Genomic DNA, 15,413 nt, shown 5'->3' with positions numbered 1-15,413 from the left:
ACTAAGGTGTTGTTGGTGGGGCAAAGGGCCCCTTGCCTTAGGGTCAGGTGGGCGCAAAGGATCCGTATAAATGCTTAAAGAATTCTCCTGCGCTAGTTGGAGATCAAAATTCATGTGTAAAGCATGATAAAATTTTCAATTGCTAGTTCAGTTTTAGCTTGTTTTCAATGTCACAAATGAGACACATCGCCTCGTTTGCAAGCCAAATCGGAGAGGTTCTCTTTTAAAAGAATATGCATCACCGTGGAAGCCCAAAGACCAGTCTTGGCTCAAGGTCCATCTGGTTTGTGATAATACTGCCTTTAAACATCAGGCACTGACCCCCGGATGTATCTATACGAGCATTGATGGTGAACTAAATAAAGATTATTTTATAAGCAAATATGCAGTGAGGCGCTTTTAAAATAATGTAATTTCTTTACAATTCCAGAAGCTGTCTAAAATATCGAAACGACTAGGCACAAAGAAACTGCGGATGAAAAGGCTTAGAGCAATTGGATTTGCAATGTTTCCAAAGTTGTGAAAAAAAATTTTCTTATAAGAATGAACATTCTTTGTCTGTAAACATTTAAACAAAAGAAATTCTTGCGTTACTAATTTCCACCACGAGGAATGCAAACAAAAAGTTACTTTAATGTTTTTAATAACAACAGTTTTGAGGCAAAATTGTGGCTTAAAATGGCGATAAAAATTAACAAACTTAAACAAGATCACAGTAGAACCCTTGTCGTACTTTGTACTGCTTTTAGGTAAAGTACAAAGAAAATAAAAGACAAAAACAGTGAAATAGCGAAAAAAGTAAAAATAGCAGTTCAATTTCAATGTTATTGGACGTTGGGATACACTTCAAGCAGTGTTTTGAATTATCTTTGAAGTAAACTGCTTTTTTAAGGCAAGAGATGAAAACGCTTTAGTGCAAACTGATTCTACAAAGTGAATTACACTCCACGCTACCAAGCAACGCTGGCTAAGTTAAACTAATCAACGATTGCAAATAGCTGGAAAAGATAAGAAAAGATAAAAATACAGTTGTGCAAGATAAAACAACGATATGTTGAAAAAAACCCCGTTTAACATTCATCTTGCAACACAAAGCCGTTTTTGGTGTTTGATGAACTGATAAATCAAATAACAGCCTTGTTTATCTTTGACTAATATAATAAAAAGATAGGCGAGCTAACCTGTTTGAAACACATCGTTTACACTCTCCCCAGTCTCCAACGACGCGAGAAAAAATGGACAGTTGTTATGGTCTAGGATGAACTTCCTAATTCTGGCATTGTTTATCATACTCTGCGTCTCTGAGAATGTATCATCTAAGAAAAAATTTAAGGATAATATGGTTTTTGCGGACTTAGATCAACAGTGAGTTAAATGGGTTGTTTTTTAAAATTCGCAAGTAAATTTTGCACAGCTAATAGAAGAATAGTGGACATCTTTAAAAGCCTTGACGGCATCCAATCAATTCAAACTGAGCAAAAAGATAAAAGGCTTCAGGGCATAACTAGAGATACTGTTTTTAACAGGGATTAATCAAAATTTTCGGCTACCAAAGACTGGATATCAAGGATAAACCTAAAATATTAAGAACGGCAATTGGAAATTCGACCTCTACTTATGAATAATTCGTAACCTCAGAAACTGGCTACTTTGTCATGCGAAATGGGATTCCTGAGAAACAGGAGAAAAAGGATCTATTGTTCAATACCAAGAAAGACTGTTTATAAGCTCTCTGCTAATCAAGATCAGACAGATCCTAAAACGCTTCCATCTTGAGGGGTCAACAGTTCCAAAACTGCTTAGGCAAAATATGAATAACAATTCAATATGGCTTCTTTTTGGAGACCTCTGACAAATTACTACGGAGAAAAATATCCTTTTTTGCACCTCATTGAAATTTGTGAAAGAAAAAAATTTTTTAGTCACCCAGGAAACATGTATATACGTATTATTATCTTCGAGGTCAGTGAAAATAGTAAATGTCGAAAAGGAGTAGTGAGACTTAAGGACTTAATCTTGCGAATTTGCTTGCCAAGTGAAATTTAATCTATAGTTAAATAGGTGAAGGCAATAAGTTTCTCTGGCAAGTAGCCTAAATTTCTAGTTAAACTTTAAAAACCCAAGAATGGGCGCAAAAAAGTAACAAGGCTAGATTAATTCGTGAATACATTACTTAATCTAAAAGCTGATAAGATAACTTTTCTGTAATACCTCAGGGTTCTTTTCCAGGGGTATTAAGTAAAGCGTTATTGTGATAAGACGAAAACACATTTAATAACGCGTGAGACTAATCGAACGAACACTTAATTTTTGCAAGCAATTAAAACTTTATAGAGAGTCTATGTTGGACAGCTGCGTTAGAACATGGATAGACCATTACATTTTGAGATGCTTCGATTCGCAACTCTATTCACTAGTCATTCAGTGGCAGCTTAAATTACAGAAAACGTCTTCAATACTAAAATCAATATGTCAATTTACAAAGTCAAGTTCAACCACTCATCTCCAATTGCAAACAATGCTGGTCTAAGATAAAGCAAAGTATGGGGGTTTAGAAACCTTTTCTTCTCGTGACACCTGTGTGATATTAACGTGAACTTCCATCATTGTTTCCATGAAAGGGGGAAGGGGTGGTAGTGGTAAAAAGGAAGTGGCAATATTCGAAAAAAACATAGAGTTTGAGTTGGCAAAGAAGCATGGGCAGGAATCAATACAATTCACTAACCTTTGATTCCAACTAGAATCATAGGCAAATTGCCGTTTCTGTAAGCTTTCATTTTTGCATAATAGCTTGATATTACGTTGAAGCTGAGTTCGTCTGCATAACTGAAAACGAGCACTACTGCATCCAACCATCGTGAAAACTGTAATAAACATTAAGCGAATATTATAAAAAGAATTGATAGCTGCTACATGAACATATAGCCTATATAGACTGTTTGGTAACTACAATATCAATCTTTGATATCCTAATTTATGCCAAACATTAACTATGTCCCGCATTTTCCTGTCGTGATTCAAATTAAGCAGCTGTAGGCATTAACATATCCATCTGATCTATTTTTTACTTTGTTTACGACATCATGTTTGTTCCAATCGATTACCTTGAAGCGTTCCCCAAAAGGCCAATGTACAAACATATTTGAGATATTCTTTCGACATTGATGGTGAAGAAATTTGACAGGAAGCGGTCATTTTTGACAGAGCAACATAGTCAAACTTTTAAAAGCGATCAAGCTTGGTGAAGTAATACAAAGAGACGTAAAAGACGTGAAAGGTAATGAGAAAACAAGAAAGAAAATGACTAAGATGAAAACTGTTTGTGTGGCTACTTATTTAACAGTAATGATAGATTAAAAGCGTGTCAACCACAAAATATAGATAAAGATATTATCAGCAAAAAGCGTCGCAAAAAACTTAGAACACGCAGACATAAAAACGTTATGAGTTTAACTGATGAAAAAGTCACAAGTCAAGTAGCTCCTACATTTCTTCACAGCAACATAGTCACAAAAACAAAAAACAAGCAGCAGCAACCAGAATAGCATCATAATCTTCCAGTATCTAATCTGCTAACTTCTTGTCCTGGTTCCTTTCACTTTATCCTTAAGTTGAGACATCTTTCTAAGCTTCTTAGTGATAAAACTTTCAAGCAATTTCATTTTAAGCTGATTTCTTAGAGTTAATTTCTCTTAATGTTTGCCCATGGCAATATTCTCCAATACAGAGTTTCCAGCAGATTATGTTTATAAAGGTGACAGTGTGCTTGAATTTTTATATTAAAAACTGTTCTTAAGAAACTTCAAAAGCCCCTTTCTGAAAATTAATTGAAAACTTATAGAAGGAAGGCGTCTATTTTTGTTCAAAGATAAGAAATTTTCTCAAACTATTTAAGACATTTTTAGCAATGTTTGGAAAGATTAAAAGGGAGGTCTGCAATTGCTGTATTTCATAGAAGCACAAGTGCAAACACATTATTGAAATAGAAGGTCTTTCTATGCTTTTGCGAGCTTGTAATGCAAAAAACCTACCTAAACAAATTTTTTGAAAGACATAACATAGACATAAATACATGCCAAGGCAAAAGTTGAAAATTTCCTCCAAATTTATCGAAGAAAGCAATTAAAGGAGTATCTATTGAATACAGATATAGAAGCTCATTAACAAGTGCTGCTTAAAACTGAACAACAATCCTGCTGACAATACATGCAGCACAAATTAGAGTTTCTTTTACACAACAAAACAGTAACATAATTGAGGGACAACACATGAGACAAAGAGACAAAAATTTGCACACCTGAGAGTCGGGTGGGCCAGTCTCATCCCTCACCAATAGCAAATATTTTTGTCCATCTACATTAATACACTTTTTATGTCTGCCTGACAAAACCTCATCCCTAGGGCAAAATCCAGCAAGAAAGCGATGAACCAAAGATGATTTCCCTGATAGTGATCCTCCAGCTATTCCCTTAAAAACAATTTCTGTAATCATATAGTGTTTCACCAAGAACATGCAGCAGATTAAAGCAAATGATAATCTAAAAACTGTGCTAAATAAAAAGCTGTCAATCAATTAGCTACAGTTTGCAACAGAACTAGAACTGAACCCTCCAGCTAGAAACTTGCCATTGTCAAGATCTATACGAGGAAGCAACATTTCAAGATAAATGTCTTTAATAGATTAGGTATAGACTGTAAAGTACTACTCAAAAAATAACATATGAGAATTCATTAAAAAGACTTTGAGCTACCAAAAATTTCAATAACATCAAGAGGTGTAAGGATCAACTTACAGAGAACAATTTGCAAAATTGAGATAAATATGCACTGTTTGGTGGGAAATAAAAGACCTTAACCCGATGGCCATTTGACAAAGTTTGCTGTCAATCTTCAAGAAAGATATGAAAGAATAACACCTGTAGAAAAAGTAAACATACCAGTCGGAGCTCTTTCAATGGATTGTTTCTTGGTATGGTAAACTCTGGGCAATTAACAAAGTCGTCTAAAATTGAAAAATAAAAACTAAGTGTGGAACTTAATTAATAGTAAATCAATGCATTTGAGCACAAATTGTCTTTGTAACAGAGAAATATTTAATGGAAGTTTCTGAATTTTCTAAAGGTCCGGAGATACATGTGACAGGCTTCAATATCTTATATGAACTTGCTGTCTCTTGAGTTTCTTTTGAATTTAATCTATAAAATGTGACTATTTAACAGCAAAACAGCTGAGGTTTAATCTTTCTGGAATCTCTACCCTTTAAATGGCTTTATTTCAGTGCTTTATGTGGTTAACAGCACTAGCTGACCAAGGTATCCCATTAATTGCAATAAGTTCAGACACAAGACCTTTCTGGCATTATCCTTGGCTTGAAATTTCTATATCGATCAAGGGTTGGGGAATAGGTAGTTGAGGAGGAAGCCAGTTACCCTAATATTAAATCTGAAGAAAACAATCAAAATAATGGAAATAAGACTAAACTGACTCTGAGAAATCATAAGTCGATCTTATAGAATCTTGAAATTAATCATAGACAGCTACTTTCCAGACAACATGTCCCTTTTTGTTTGTTAGGTATTTAACCTGTTATAGAAAATGTTAAAATATTTCTGGGGTACAGCTGGGTGGTCAATAGAGGGAGTTACTGGAGGTGCCAATATTTTTATTATACATGACTGCTGATATGACGAAACACCCAACAGAACAATGTGAAATGAAATTACATGTACTTCACCTAGAGTGGTTTTGAGGCATTTCAAAAAGATTATCTATATTCAACATTACTATTTAAATAAAGTTGTTTCCTACATTTAGTTGCCACACAAGAGAACAAAAAGTTTTATAAAACATTGACAGCACCAGAGGGGGCTGGGGGGGGGGGGGCTTTAGCCCCACTTTTGTGCAAAAAAGTGTTTTCAAGAAAATAGAAAGAATAAAAGAAAAGAAATAGAAGAAAAGAAAAGTGTGATAAATCCTTTTATTGCATAATTACCAAGGAATAAACTGAGGTCTATGGGGTCTCATAAAGCAATGAATTCCATTTCAACACTAGAATTAATCAAACTTAATAAAAGCATAACTTGGAAAGAGCAAAACTTTTTAAATGATTGCAAGAAAATAACTGCAAGAAATATTCTGAAATGTATTTTAAGCGAATCTGAAGGGCTTGGTGGCAAAAATAATTTATGCTCCCTTCGCTCGCAGGGAGGCTTCTTCTTTCTGATATGCTTAGGGCCTCTGACAACCTCTCGCTAGCATAACATGTGCCCCTTAATAATCATAGCCATAAAACAAAGTGAGGCATTTTTGTGCGTTTTTCAAAAGTTGGTTTCAAGCCTAATAATACCTACAAATGGAGCCCCCCTCCCCAATTTTAATTTCTTGGTGCTACCCCTGTAAAAATCCATGAAGTAATGATTTTATTTTGGTGGCCAATGGAAACTGGCTGCCAACAGAGGTCATATTAAAACCTTGGGGGCATAAGCACCCTAGACCCCCATACTGCCACTCCTAGGAAAAAGTTCCCAAGCCAACCTAACAGACTTGCTTTTGCCAGATATCTTCTATTCTAAGCATTGCCATAATTTTACAGCTGCAATGGCATCATTAACGGAGGAATAGATTCTTATGTTAATGGTATGCCATTAATGAAGTTTGCTAACAACAAGACCATGGTAAATACATAGTTGTTTAGTTTTGCAGTTGAAGTCTTATTTGGGATCGAGCAGCAGCTCCAATATCTTCTAGGAAATCCAAATTTGGTCAGCAGCTTTGTAATCCAGATAGATAGTTGCTCTGTTTTTTTCTTCATGAAGGAGACACACAATGTAAATAAAATATGGTAATATTTCACTTTTTGCATTTAGTGAAAACTGACACTGGTTAAAAATACTTTGTAATATAATATGAGGACTACACCAAAAACGGAGGGGCAAGAGGGCTGTTGCTTCTTGTTAACAACATGTAACCAAACTTTTTCTACTTAAAGGCCCCTCCACTTAAAAGCTAAAGGACCCCTTTGATGAAATGCCCCTAGCCAAAGGACCCCTAAAAGAGACCAGTTTGATGAAATGCAGACACACATGAAAAAAATATTGTTTAAGTAGTCAATATATTGACTTGCATTTTATAGAATCAGATTTAGAGAAGCTACTGCCATTGTAGCAATATCTAGATGATACTGTCATTCATAAAAATAATAAGCTGGGGTGGATAGAATAATTCACTATACTCCTTGAGCCCTGTTCACTTTCATGCAAGAAACATGTCCAAAGGAAACCTTATGATTGTAATCAAACATGATTTGGCTGTGGGTCAAAGATGAAACCAAGACACAATGGTAGTGGAATGGTGATCACGTTTGGCATGTAACTAATGCTTCATGGATTACTTGATTCATTGATCACTTTGCAGTCCATTTGCCCAAGGATAATGGCAACTTACTTCCAAGATGTTGTTATCAATGAAACTCTTTCTGACTCATTTGCTTTCAAAATAAAGACATCCCTTATTTCAAGTATCGAATCAGAGGAAAATATTCGCAGTTGGGGATACTGATCGTCTCCAGTTGTTAAGCGTTTTTATTTACAGTAACGAACTGCGGGCAAGGGCTGCGGGATACAATACATTATTCATAATTAATGTAGAATCTGTGACAGGAAAGTCGTAAACACGGAGACGCTGTTGCTCGTATTGACCAGGCATGGAAAATAGCATCACTAAAAACAATATCTGTCTTTTAAAAACTCGCTTTATTTTCGCTATGCCAACACTAAATTGCAATTATTGCATCGTACCACAACCGTACCCTACCGACCCCTACCTGAAAATCATAGTTGAAGCTTCTTTGAAAGTAGACATCGACTTGGCGATCGATAGGAATTTTAAGTTATTCCTAAAGTCTAAGTTGGGAATTTTAATCAACTTTTTAGTTAAGCAAGTTACGGAGAAGCCTTGATTCTTGTTACAAGAGGCTATTGTAAAAGCAAATAAAAGAATTATTTTGAACAACCCAAAGTGCTAGCGAATAATGCTTTTTCGCTTAAAAAAGAGAAGTAGGGCGAATTTCAGAAAACTTTCTGCAGTAACCCACCTTGCATTGGTGGTATCCTGCAGTTTCAACAGGAAAATAAAGTTTTTCCGCCTTTCGACAAAAACAATAACAAAACAGGCAACTTTTGAATCCAATATTATGATACACTAGGCCAAAAATATTCGATACAGAAGCGGCGTTAATGGCCTTTTATTGCAGGCAACATTGTAGACCAGCATTAGCTAATTTATAACCACACATGAAACATATTATTAAACAATATTCCTAGGAAGATACTCAGTGTAGTGCCACAGCAGCAGGCCTAAATCTGTCCTCAGGTGCCGCACTTACCTTCAACCCTGCTGATGATCTCTCTCATACGCCGCCGTAGAGTGACATTTTCAACTCTCTCCAGCACTTCTTGCAAATCTAGAATTCCCTGATAAAAGCTTTCAAATCTTTCAGCTTCCTTCGAGACATGATCAGGACTTTCTCCATTTGTCTGCATAGGCAAAGGCATCCTTTCATGCAAGTTTCCAGCGAGTTTGTGAAAGCAAAGCTAAGTTGTTTTTTCTTTGTTCTGGCCACTGCGAAGGAAAGAGGAAGTGCCCTGGTAGAGGGCGTATTGAAAATGTGAGCTTATGACCCAAACGTTAATTTCTTAAAAAGAAAGTTGTAAAACAAAGCTTGGAATAACAATCCGATGACAGAAAAATCAATCCTCTCCTTTTCTAATGTTGTTTTAACACAAGGTCATATTCCATTGTCAGATTTTTATAGCTATGTCATAAAGTCGCCAGGCAATTGAAATATTTCAAAGAACGAATGACTGCTATAAAAATTACGGAATATATGACCTTTTGCTGCTATTGAAAGCTTTGTAAATAGGGGTAACAAAGTGAAAATTAGTCAGCAAGTTTTCAAGACTACTTTTTGCAACAAAGAAAATGTGCAACGAATGAAAATGTTTGCCTACGTACAAGCAATAACACCGTTAAATTAATTTTATGAAATGAAACTGAAACTAAACTGAATTCGTTTGGTTACATTTGCTTGCATTTCATTTTAGCTAAATCTGGGGAGTCCCCCTTCAGCAAATGACTAGATTTCAAGAAGCCCGATTGAAAATCCAAAAACTTTTCTGAGTAATTCATGATTTCCATTCCACCCTTTATACATAATTATAATTAATTCGAGCTAATACAATTGTAAATTTTGTAACTGGTCAATTTTAATTGACTTGGGGGACAAACAATGTAACCTAATATTATCTCACAAAGCATGCGGAATATTTTAAAAGAATACACTATACCCAATTTCTATAAATTATTTGGGAATGCTGTAATAGAGCTTAAACAATGCCAGCCTAAGTATAGAACTATTTACTAATTATACTTTGTTTTGTTTACGTAGCTATTTTGTATACTATGTAGATTCTTAAGAAATCCCTAGCATTACACTGCATTCCATTCTATTGTTGTAGGATTACCCCCTCATTAGGATTACAATTACATCATGTTATGTAGTCATTATTTTATTTTAGGTAACATTTTATGCTTAGTTATGATTTTCTGGTAATTTCCTTGCACTTGCACATACAAATATACGTGCTTAGTTAGATTTAGGGAGATTCGGAGAGAGATTCAGAGGGTACAGACATGAAAGGCTAAACATTAAAATAAAGCTAACGCAGTTTGTATTTAGGACAGGCAGTGCTTGAGAAAGACTGCGCTGTACCTCGTTAGTTGTTACATATTTTGGGATATTGTTATAAGTATAAGTTATAAGTTCGCGGAGAACCGTCGTTGATTATGTTGGCAGTTTGATTAAAGCTTAGCCTTGGATTGTAACATACGGGAAATGGGCAGTAAAGTATAGGTTTCGCACTAGCCGCTCACACAAATCGTTATTCTCTAAAGTTTCAGTCTTCGCAACACATCTCTCGATTTAAACAACCATTTTACACTGCGGCACCCTGTCCCCAGAGGCGCTACGAACAGAACAGCATCATGACATCATGAGAAATAAGCCCAACAAACAACCTTTCGAAAAGCAAAGACCTACTAATTTAAAAAAAATTCGGCTGTATTTGAAGGTTTTGAAAGCGTAGTTTCTACCCGAGTTTGTCAAATCGAATGACGTTCTTCCCGGCTGAAATAATCATCAGATTCTGGCACAAATTTTCCAAAGCTTCAGATTTGAATTTCCATAGATCAGAATTTCATGTTTGGGTTTGGTTTGAAAATTTATTTGGTTTCCGAAAACAAAAATTCTTCTCGCGTACAAGTGTACTATTATGGGAGAAACTTGCAAAGAATTTCCCAAAGAACGAAAATGAAAGCTTTTCTTGTATGTTACTTTTATCGTATTCCAGGCACCGCGGAGCAGGAGGGGGGGGGGGGGCTGAGGAGCTTTAGCCTCCTACTTTTGCAAAAAATACCAAGTACTAAGTAATGAACTACCAGTAAAGCCCCTTTTCTTACAGTTTTAGCCCCCCCCCCCCCACGTGTAATCCGAGGTACGATATAGTGCATAGAAGTTCTTTTTTCGTCTTACATTAAAAAGAATTATCACGAAGTTGAGGATTAAATGTGTAAACGTGAACGCCGCTCTTTTCTTACCCCTTGAAACATTACACGCGGAGGCGTTGTTAATCTGGAAAGACTGGGGTGGACAAAAAAATTTCTCGTCCACTCCCTTCAGACTCGCGGAAAACGTGGGGAACGCCTTTTCAGTACTTTTTACCAATTTCGAAATTGTTGGAAAAGCAAGTTTCTCGAACAGCATTCTGCGAAAATAGGGCTTTTTGAAAGCGCGAAAATGGAAATCAATCTGATCAACCCTTTACCCCGAGGTTTTGAACGGATTTCGAGAAATTAGAAAATCAACATCAGTCCACCGCCACCCCGTTGCGACATCACTGATTACCTGCCAATCGACTAAAATGCTCAGTAGCTGACAGATGGCTAAAAATAAGATTCAAACTAAAAATAATATTAAAAATAAAATCACAAGTTCCTTTTGATAAATGACATAACAAAAGAGAAAACATAAAAAAACACGGAATGTAAATAACTACACAACAAAAAGCCCTCTGTGTGTTTGTCTAAAGCCACTAAACCTGCTAACTCCTAATTCGAATACAAGATATTTGCAAACAAACTTGCAAATAAATATCAGAAGATACTAATGCATTGCCAGGTAAACAAAAAATAGTATTGTACTTTCAAACGGTGTATTGAAAGAGCTGCTGGATATCAAACATAATTACTGACCATGGGAAATTTTTCTCCTGTTTGATACCATGTGAGCTGTGGTGCTCACATCTTGACAAATTGATAAAGGCCTAGTACATATAAATACTCCAGGTAAACTTCATAGAGCAATAAAAAATCAGTCTTACTGCAGAATTCCTTGCAGATGAAATTCCATTCATAATAGTCACATTAACAAGACTCTGTCTATTGGGGCACAGCCAAGGTGCATCCTGCAAATTTGTTTCAGGGAAGGGAAAATTATTTTCTTGTTATGTAAATCCTGAAAGATCTTGGCATCAGACAGTCAACAAGATAATCAAATCACTTGCATTACAACTGATGAACAATTTTTTTAGAATATTTTCTTTGAAGAATAAATATATGGATATATGCCTTGATACAAACATTACACCTTACAAGAGTGTTTAAGTAAGAGGGATATTGAGGCTGAGAAGCACAAGGAAGGCTTTTCAAAAAATTGCTCTTTTTAACTGAATTGAAAGAAAACAGTTTCATCCCTTTGTCAAAAGGGAAGTGGGAAGATTAAGTTCCAAACATGCAACCTAGATATATTTTGAAAAGAACACTTTGGAGAGCTTTTTATGGAATAATGCAGTTCAAAATACAATAAGAAATTGAACGGTAAAATGTTTCACCAAAAATGGCAACAAAATGCTTTGAGAAAATAACAAGAGGTTGTATGTCCTCTGACAAAAGGTGAAAAAGAAAAGATAATTCCTTTAAGACTCCAGAAAGTTTAGTTATGCTTATCTTTGATAATAATACACCTGTCAGAATTTATCATATCACTAATGTACAACGAGGTGACAATAATTCAACAAAATAAGATTATGACAACTTAGCAAACAAAAATTTATTGCTAAAGGATGATTTAAAATCTCTGCCGAATATATCTGACTACAGTTAAATAATTGCATAGTATATAAGCAGCCAAACATTTTAATGTCATTTTGTACAAAATCACAAGATCCTAGAAAATAACAACTGGATACTGATTCAGTTATTAAGGTACTTCTTAGTGTCAACAGTATATACAAAATTCTGGCACTCTGTCTGGAAATTTTTTCAAATACAGCTCAAGTACCCTGTCTGTGAAATCTTTACATAGTAAATTATTCCGTCAACAGTGATAACAAAGAATCACTTTGAGTAGGTTGTCAAAATATGAAATCTTTATGACTTCCATGATATTTGGAATCTAAATGTAACAGACAGCTCAATTTGGTTCATCTATCGTGTTCACATCACCTGGCAGCTCTGTGTTTGCTGGATCTAACAGACCCTCTGCCACCGACAATAGAGAGTTCAAATCTGGTTTAGTCCTTTGATATGGAGGATATGATGTTCTTAGCCTAAATGAATTTGTAGGAGCTCTTGACACAAACTCTAAGCATTCCATTGGTCTAGGAGTATCTTCATCTGGTCCTTTAGAAATAAACAGATTGAAATGAGAAAGGTATTTTTGGGAAAAAGAATTTGTCTTTTTCAGTATCACACAATAATGTTATCTATTTTCATTTGAAACACGATAAGCTGACGTTAACTGAGTGTAGTTAATGTAAAGATAGTTTTGAGGAAATATGAAATGATCAAACTTAGTTAAGGTGATCCACTAGCATTTCCACTAGTGCTACCTGCCGGTCATTCCAAACTATTTAAATAATTAAAACCCTCTTACAATGTAACCTAAATTTAATCATATAAACAAATGCAATTGAGCACAAAATGTAAAATGAAACTGAAAAAAATTAAAAACTAAGAATCATTCGTGTAAGAAACCCTTGTGTACATTTTCAATCTTGATTTGAATCAGTGAAAGGGAATGCTTGTGTTGCTTTTCCTGTGTAAAGATTACCCAAACTTGGCTTGCGATAAGTTGAAGACTTTTGTCCATTGGATGTCTTAATTAAGAGTATTTGCAATTCAATTCCAGAGTTATAAAGAACACTAGTAAACTAGTCCAAAAAGTATAGAAAACATTTGTTTAGGAATTTACGGACAAAATTGTTTCATCATTTGTATCCATTTGTATCCAGATGTTTCCATAAATAAGCAGTGCCTTTTGGTGTGAACAAAAAGTCTCCTATAAAAGTGACTAAATTTCCATAATAGAGCTTGGTTCTATCATCAACATTCAAAAACTGTGTCTGACTTAAAAAACCAAATTAATACCTGGTAGAAATATTGCAGGATCAAATCTTGTTGGGTTAGGCACAGTTGGTAACAGCCAGCTAAGAACAGCACTTTTGTTTAAGAAAACATCTTGAAGTAGCCCTCTTATCTGAGCAAAGTACCTCTTTCCACTTATATCTGTTACAGAGACCACATCTCCCTCCTTGAAAAGGAGACCCTAACAAGAAACAAAAAAAAAAGATAACATACACATTAAGTCAGTATTTGGTCCATATTAAAATGAATAAAGTAAAGCTGACACATCAGTTTAAAAATTGCTGCCAATAAATATATTGAAGAACAGAGTATAAAAATATTTGGACAGAAGGTAGTGGTGCCTTAAATTTGATAAACCTGATAAAAACAACTTGTTAATTGTACGCTCAAGATTTTGTCAAAAACAAGCTTATCAAGGTAATCATAAACATTTAAACTAAACTATGGTGTAATCATAAATACAGTTGCCAAATATATATATTATAAAATTAGGATTTTAAGTTATGACAATGTCATGGTTGATGTCTGTAAAAATCAATGAAAACCAAAGTCAGCTGGACTAAAAAAATGAAAGCAAATCATACCTTGTGATAGATACTGCTTGCTGTAACAACAGCTGAAGTTACTACTGGAGACTTGGACGGCTAAAAGTAGGCAAGAGATAGATCTTGATATCATGATTTTAAACTGGGAACATAAGATAAATTCTTATATCATATGTTACTTAAGAATTTATTGTTAAACAAATACTGTAAAATTTTGACAATAGGCCCAGAGCTTAATTTCAGGACAGTTCAAAGGGCTGTTTTGAGGGGCTTTTATTTGGTGTCACTATACTCAGAGGAAATATAATTGGAATTCAGTTGAGATGTCCTTGGTATATAATGTTGTAGGTAACAAGCATAACAAACTTTTAAAAAAATACTAGAGAAAAACTAATCATAGAATTTATTGTTCATTTACTTTGTTTTGGTAATGGTATATCTATGTGTTCGAAGAAGAAAAATTGTTGCACCTGGTCTGGAATGATTTTTGTACTTTTAAATAAACTCTGATAAATTTTATAGCACACTTTGTGCTTGCACACAAGGGAAATCCTGCCAGTTTTCCCCATTACACTTTTGTTGAAGAGCCTCAGGCAAACCAAGATCTTATTGAAAGGTGCTGCTGTTCAGGTTTGGGAACCAAGCATCACATGATATCGATTTCTCATGAAAATTATTGGATGCAAAGTGCCTAATATCGATGATGTATGAAAACGTGTTGTGTTAATAAGAAATATATACCTTTTTAAAAAAGCGAACATTTGAGTAAACTAAAGCTTTTCGTCTGACACTCTCCAGAGTTTAAAACGTCAGATCCACAACCGGGTATATATATTTCCTAGCGTAGAGTTTTCTATCTATGTTCTGACGTTTTAAACTCTGAAGAGTGTCAGATGAAAAGCTTTAATTTACTTCGCTTTTTTCAAAATCATTTTCAATTTTCGTACCACCAAAAGATTGCTTGCATAAATTTATACCTTTTTCTTAAGCAAAGCTTTTCTGTTCTTCAAACCTGGCACTTTGGTGGCTCGATCCAAAATCTTTCCGTTAACGAGCTTAGCTGCTTTACTTGATGGTTTACTTTTCCTTGAAGATTGCCTTATAGTCTCTTTTCCTTTCTCCTTTAGCCTAGCTGCAACAGAGGCCGTTTGCTCTGCTTGTACTCGTTTCAAATGACACACGTTGCACACCGTTAGTCCCCTTGTGGTTTTTCGCCACATCTGGCAAGTATCCACGAAACAATCTGCACACTGAGGCATTATTATTGTATCTTTTTGGTTAAACTTGCATCAGAATTTAAGTCATTTTCTCAGCTGTTTTGTAGAGCTTTCCGCCGACTTTAGGCCACAATGATAAGTTCGAAACGAGACCACACTCGAAAGAGACTCT

At 35.1% G+C, this 15,413-nt stretch overlaps 2 protein-coding genes across 2 annotated transcripts in view; both read right to left on the bottom strand.

Annotated features, from left to right (window-relative positions):
• LOC135682617 (arf-GAP with GTPase, ANK repeat and PH domain-containing protein 1) overlaps positions 1-8,599 on the bottom strand; it is a 46,653-nt gene extending 38,054 nt beyond the window's left edge. Inside the window, exons 1-5 of the mRNA XM_065197581.2 lie at positions 8,384-8,599; positions 4,938-5,002; positions 4,298-4,468; positions 2,726-2,864; positions 1,182-1,316 (exon numbers count right to left, since the gene is read on the bottom strand). Of these exons, the coding sequence (XP_065053653.2) occupies positions 1,182-1,316; positions 2,726-2,864; positions 4,298-4,468; positions 4,938-5,002; positions 8,384-8,552 (679 nt within the window). The 5' untranslated portion in view covers positions 8,553-8,599. The remainder of the gene's footprint in view (positions 1-1,181; positions 1,317-2,725; positions 2,865-4,297; positions 4,469-4,937; positions 5,003-8,383) is intronic.
• Positions 8,600-10,571: 1,972 nt separating this feature from the next.
• LOC135682633 (GATA zinc finger domain-containing protein 1) lies at positions 10,572-15,396 on the bottom strand. Its single transcript, XM_065197601.2, has 4 exons — positions 15,002-15,396; positions 14,064-14,123; positions 13,483-13,660; positions 10,572-12,735 (listed from the first exon to the last, which is right to left on the bottom strand). The coding sequence occupies exons 1-4, from the start codon at positions 15,281-15,283 to the stop codon at positions 12,527-12,529; spliced, it is 729 nt and encodes a 242-aa protein (XP_065053673.1). The 5' UTR covers positions 15,284-15,396; the 3' UTR covers positions 10,572-12,526.
• Between the last annotated feature and the right edge of the window lie 17 nt (positions 15,397-15,413).

Source organism: Rhopilema esculentum, chromosome 16 (assembly GCF_057945365.1).
Source record: "Rhopilema esculentum isolate cy_ngs chromosome 16, ASM5794536v1, whole genome shotgun sequence".
NCBI classification, from domain to species: domain Eukaryota; kingdom Metazoa; phylum Cnidaria; class Scyphozoa; order Rhizostomeae; family Rhizostomatidae; genus Rhopilema; species Rhopilema esculentum.
The sequence above is the reverse complement of the archived record's forward strand: the minus strand, read 5'-3'. Positions and strand labels throughout refer to the sequence as shown.